A 6,214-nucleotide genomic window follows, 5' to 3' on the forward strand; every position below is an offset into this window, starting at 1 on the left:
CTTGAAAAGAGCTACGATTGCTGATAAGTTCCTGAAGTCATACTTGCAGTTATAGTTATTAGACTTATCCAAGTGGGAGACTGTTGGATAAGGTGTCTAAGTCCATAACTATTTCTGGTATGTACTTGACCCGACCCGGCATGGTCCATTTGGGTTGCATGGCATCATGCATTTGGATAGACTAAATGAGAGAAATAACACTTGTGGTTTATTAATATATTATAAGTTCTAATATATTAATAGTATTATTTAATTAGTAATGATCAAGAATTAATTAAGTGATCAAAAGATGACTAATTAAATATATGGTTTGATTATGTAAATCATCAATAACTTGTATAGTGGGCTAAAAGGCTCCATGGATAATCAAGTTGGGTTAAACCCAGTGGATGCTCCATGGAGGCTCCATGGGAGTTACAAACCCATGGGTCATGGAAATGAAGAGTCATGTCACATTAGGGTTTACATGGAGTAACCCTAGATGTGACACACTGTATAAGGAACATGATACTCACCAAAATCGGTTACACTAAGAACAAGTGAGGGCAAGCCGATTTTACAAGTGTTATACATTCTCTAAAGTTATTCCAAAGCATTTGGTGTTGTGTGAAACATTTGAGGCATCACACTTGGGGTGCTAGGCTCTCAAGGTTTTCAAGGAATCACAACAACTACAAGATATGTAATTCTAGCCATATTTTATGTTAAAAGTTCCCCATGTATGCTAGATAGGATTATGAACCTTGGAAATCATATTTTGCATATATTTTAGACAAACAAAGATCCAAGGTTTTCTAGGGTTGCATGTACACTTAGGAGTGTTAGAATGCTCAAAACCCATCAGTTTCAACACCTATAAATACTGCTCCCAAGGAGCCGTATTGACTACTCACGAAAATCGAAACTCTCTTCCTCTCTCTGCGTTTTTTCTTCCAATTTTCGAGTATATGCTTTGTGTTTATCGATTTGCAGTGTTGATGGAAAATCGATAGACCTACATTAAATCCTGGGGTTTTACTCTGTTGATTACAGCCAATAGAAGCGCAGTAAAAACTTTTAAGGACAGGAGTCCGATCCGTGCAGTTATTCCAAGTTCAAGATCTGCCAGCGACAAGTCGGTTTTACTTTTCTGTCTTGCGTTTAATTTCGTCAAACAACATGACAGTCTTCTTCTACTTTTCTTATAATCAGATCTAATCGAGTAGGATTGATCTGGTTTCTGGACGAAACTTGGTAAACATATTAATAATAAATGGATCTATTATTCGCAACTAATCGACATATAATTCTCAATATTATTTGTCGGTTTGCTTGCGTGTCTATTAGTTTGATATACAGCATTCTTAAAGGTTTTTATTGTGATAAAGCGATAGACTAATGGACTCTACTGCTAGCCTCCACTTCAAGAACCAAGAGTTTGCCAAACTTGACCAATTCGATGGTCAGAACTACACCCGTTGGGCCGAAAAGGTCAAGTTCATGCTTCGTGTTTTGAAGCTCGGCTTTGTGTTGGACCCAGATCTGGCACCAATTCCTGATAATCCAATTCCCGAGGAGGGGAAAACTGTGGACCCAACGGTCATCGCAGAACTAGAAAAGCAAAGGACTCTGCGTAGAGAGTCTGAGGAACTGTGTGTGGGTCACATCAAGAACTCGCTATCTGGTCGGCTCTATGATCTTTACGCGCCGTTCAAAGATCCAAGAGAGCTATGGAATGCATTGGAACTTAAGTACAAGGCACATGAGGAAGGTACTAACAAGTACCTTGTGTCTAAGTACCTAGTGTTTCAAATGACTGATGACAAATCAATCATGGAGCAAGTGCATGAACTCCAAGTCATGGTCAACAAGTTGAACGCACTCTCCATCTCTATTCCACAACTCTTTCAGGTTGGTGCGATCATCGCAAAACTGCCACCCTCGTGGAAAGATTTCTCTAAGAGAATGATGCAAAAATCTGAGGACTACTCCTTGGATGATTTGATGAAACACCTTCGCATTGAGGAGGAAACTCGCATCAGGGACAAGCGTAATAAAGTCGGATCGAGTGTGCATCACGTGTCAGCTGGGGGTTCTAATCACAAAGGCAAGTCTGGGGGACAAAACAAGAAGAACTTCAAACCCTAGAAAACAAACTTCAACACACAGGGTCATCAGAATCCTAACTCAAAGCCGAAGAGGGTCGGTCCTTACCACGTCTGCGGAGAGATTGGGCACTATGCGAGAGAATGCAAGGATCGCAAATCAGGACCGGTAGCACATGCAGTCGAGCAGGTGACTGACATGGTGGAAAGTGTGAACCTTGGAGAGATTTTCATGGTCTCTTCGTTTACCCGATCAATCTGTGCTCGAGGATGGTTCGTAGACATTGGAGCCACCGTGCATGTTTGTGGGCAACGAGAGAGCTTCCGCACTTACCGCCCAATGCCACCTGGGACGGTCGTCGTCTGTATTGATGGCCACAGAGCTGAAGTTCAAGGAAGACATGATGTTCGTTTGAAGTTCACACGTGGTGAATGGGTAACCCTTCGAGATGTTATTCATGTTCCTACCATATCGAAGGGGTTGGTTTCTGCGGACAAGTTTGACAAGTGTGGGTTCAAGATGGTGCTTGAGAGAGGCAAAATTGCGATCACTAAAGGTAGAAGATATGTTGGGAGGGCGAACAATTGTTCAGGGATGTATCGTTTGTGCCTTAGTGATGAGGGTAGTGTGAGTGGTCCTAGTGTTGAGAGTGGTGGTTCTAGTGTTGCAAGTGTGTCAAATGTTGGTAATGATGTAATTGGTGGATTGGTTGCTAATGTGAATGAAGTGAACTTTTCTGGTTATTTTGTTTGTTCAATTTCTTTATGGTATAAACGTGTAGCTCACACTTATGTTAAAAACATTGAAAAAAATGCAAACTAAATAATGTTAAAATATGACACAAAAGATTTTGAAAAATGTTGTGACAACCCGAATCTTTTTCCGTTAAAGATAACCGTTTTCCGTTAAATAAATTACGAATTTTAATTGTTCCGTTAAATTCTTATAGTTTAGAAGATCGTTTTTATAAGAGTCGGAAACAAAATCACGCGAAAACCCGAATTTCCTTCGAAAAATCATCGAAAATCAGCCTGACTGGTGTTCACGGCCGTGAACCCGATCACGGCCGTAAACCCGTTCACGGCTGGCCCCACCACCGACCACGAAAACCCCCTATATATATATGAACTCCTACCCCTCATTTACACTTTTCTGGCTGAAAACTCCCCCGTTCTCTCTCTAACCTCTCAACCGTAAACACCAAAATACCCTCTTTTCTTCCGAAAATCATCAAGAATAACCTTTGGGCGTTGTTGTGGAGCATCTAAAATGCGTTTTTTAGTGGATTAAGCATTGTTGTTCTCGAGTTCGCGGCTGAGAACCCTTCAAACCTTCAAACCTTCAAGGTCCGCAATCTGTTCACGGCCGTGAACCCTTCAAACATTCATATTTCCTTCAAGAACACCGTTCACGGCTGTAAACCCTTCAAGGGGATGTTCACGGCCGTAATCCCCTTCACGGCCGCAAACCTCCCTAAGCCGTGAACTTGGCTGAAAACCCGCTTTCTCCGATTCAATCGAATCCCGGTAAAATTCCTAAATCAAAAGCAAGTGTTTTTCCAACACTATAAATAATGGTTTCACTGATAATATGCACATATGTATTTAATTGTTATTAGGGTCCCGTTAGTGTCGCGTACATCAACCCAAGGGGTCTTCATTCACAGTTTCGTTGTCTGACACTTTCACGCAACTAACAATGAGTTCATACCCCTATACTTTTACTGTTTTTAATATTTTTAGGGGGGAGTACAAGCCAAACACAAATGATTTTTGTGAATTTATACAAAAGGATTCTGAAACGATTAAAAACTAATGCAATTGATACATCCATACGTTTTTCACATTTTATAAAATATTTAGATATTTTATCCCTTTTGTATTATGCTGAGCATAAGGGACGTTTTCAACTTACTGCCAAATTTCATAGTTTTCATATCAATTCATGAACCAAATACATAATACTCATGCAAACTATAATAGGAATAGTTTGGGGTTTTCGATATACGATTTTACAAATTCAGAGCTTATACATTGTTAAACATATAAACTATGACAGACTTAGTTTATGATATTCATTTATATCTCTCGGGTAACAATGATTCATTACCAAATAGTTATTTAAGTATAATTATTACTCTATAAAGTATCCAAACTGATTTAATTACAAAAGAACAATACAGAACTATATGTAAACTAGTTAATACAGGATTGTGAGACAACTCTTCATTTGTACCTTTCGAGGTACATGTGAAATCCTATCTTTTAGTGTAATCAGAGTCTCCTGGAGGGAAAGCATGAGATTTGTGAATAGATCTATTCGGGACTGACAATCCCACACCTAAACTGCTAGCTACAGTTAGGCAGGCATGTCTGGGTTGACAAATATCATACCGTCCGACGCCTGAAGAACGTCGTAGAGGTCATCAGTCATATCAAACATGGTTATACGACTCACAATAGTATAAACTAACCTTTTGTTTACGAAATTTCATTCTTCAATAGTTTTATTTTAATTAATAGAACTACTATACATTAAACTGGAGGATTCCAGGGGATAAATACTTGGTTTTATTTTAAGTAATGAAACTACTTAACATACTGGTGGTAACCAGGGTTTTCCAACAGAACAGTCTATACATACTGGTGATAGCCAGGGTTTTCATAAACAAAAGGGGTTTTACATTCAAAACAGTATTATACAATTCATTCTGTGGTAAATAGGCATTCGAACTAATACATTATGGAGCATTGTAATCAAACTCATATGTTAGAAAATATGGGATTTTCTTGGAAGCATACAAACCTTTTTACTGATTCATTAACAGGTTTTCATTACCAAAAACATGCTTATGAACTCACCAACTTTTATGCTGATACTCTCTTTTCAAAATCGCTTGTATCCTCAGGAAATTAATAGACAGGTACCTCAACGGACTTTTGAGAAGACGGAGCATTTAGAGTCACGTCTTTATTTTTGCTATACTTTTGATGTATATGAATATGAATCAAACAGATGTAAATACTTTTCATATATATTCAATGTGATGGTTGTGTTACTTTGATTACTATGATGCAATTGTTGTGATACTACACATGACGTCATCCACTCTCGAACGTTTCCGCCGTTTCGGTTTGGGGGTGTGACAGATTGGTATCAGAGCTATTGTTTTGTCACACCCCCAAACCAGACGACGGAAACGTCCGGGAGTGGAGGATTTCATTTGTAGTATCACAACACATGCATCATAGTAATCAAAGTACAAACAACCATTGCATTTAAAAGTAAAAGTATTTACATGTGTTCAATCACTGTATATTGACACCAAAATATTTATAGCGAAATACAAAAGATATGACTCAAAATAGCTCCATCTTCTCAAAAAGCTCGGGGAGTACCTGTTTATTGTTTCCCTGAGAATACAAGTAATTTGAAAAGAGAGTATCAACATTGTCACACCCCCAGCCATTGGCGGAAACACCGGGTGGTGTAACGTCATTCTTCGTATCACAGTTATATAACATACATTGAACAGTACTAAAGAAAATACATACCTTTATTGATAACTGAAAGTTACATAACTGTTTTTCTAGGACCTATTACATAATATCCGACTATGGCATACTTCTTAATGAACAGAAAGGTAATAGTAAAACTTCTTTTGTTCGAATACATACCAGCTTTTCAAGTTCCTGAAAACACATGCATTTTTAAAATACGTCAACATAAAGTTGGTGAGTCCACAGGTTTTGACTCCATAAAATAGTACATTTTCCACGTTCAAAAGTATAGTTTTGAAAGTATCATTTTGACTCTCCAACATTTAGTATGTATATTAGGTATAATAGTTTACTTATCAATTAAGTGTTATACCTAAACATTCCTTGAGCCTAAGGTATAAGTAGGGGGAAACTTATACTTAACATTAATACTTATATACGACAAAGTATAATGTTTCTAACAATTTGCTACCATGAGCCTGTAACCGCTGCTGTGACATAATACCTCTGATAAAACCCACTCATGATTTCCATGAGGACAACCCACTCATGATTTCCATGCGGACAACCCACTCATGATTCTCATGAGGACAACCCAATCATGATTTCCATGAGGATAACACTGTATG

At 38.3% G+C, this 6,214-nt stretch overlaps 1 protein-coding gene across 1 annotated transcript; it reads left to right on the forward strand.

Moving 5' to 3' along the window:
• The first annotated feature begins 1,377 nt into the window (after positions 1–1,377).
• On the forward strand, positions 1,378–2,127 carry LOC145114011 (uncharacterized). The gene has a single exon (XM_079050034.1). The coding sequence runs from the start codon at positions 1,378–1,380 to the stop codon at positions 2,125–2,127; it is 750 nt and encodes a 249-aa protein (XP_078906160.1).
• The last annotated feature ends 4,087 nt before the right edge of the window (positions 2,128–6,214 follow it).

This window comes from Lactuca virosa, chromosome 5 (genome assembly GCF_052849685.1).
Source record: "Lactuca virosa cultivar CGN04683 chromosome 5, Lactuca_virosa_CGN04683_v6, whole genome shotgun sequence".
NCBI classification, from domain to species: domain Eukaryota; kingdom Viridiplantae; phylum Streptophyta; class Magnoliopsida; order Asterales; family Asteraceae; genus Lactuca; species Lactuca virosa.

What these genes read in the sequence shown, in the direction of transcription:
- LOC145114011 (XM_079050034.1), top strand. Translation starts at nt 1,378, where the DNA reads ATGGACTCTACTGCTAGCCTCCACTTCAAGAACCAAGAGTTTGCCAAA.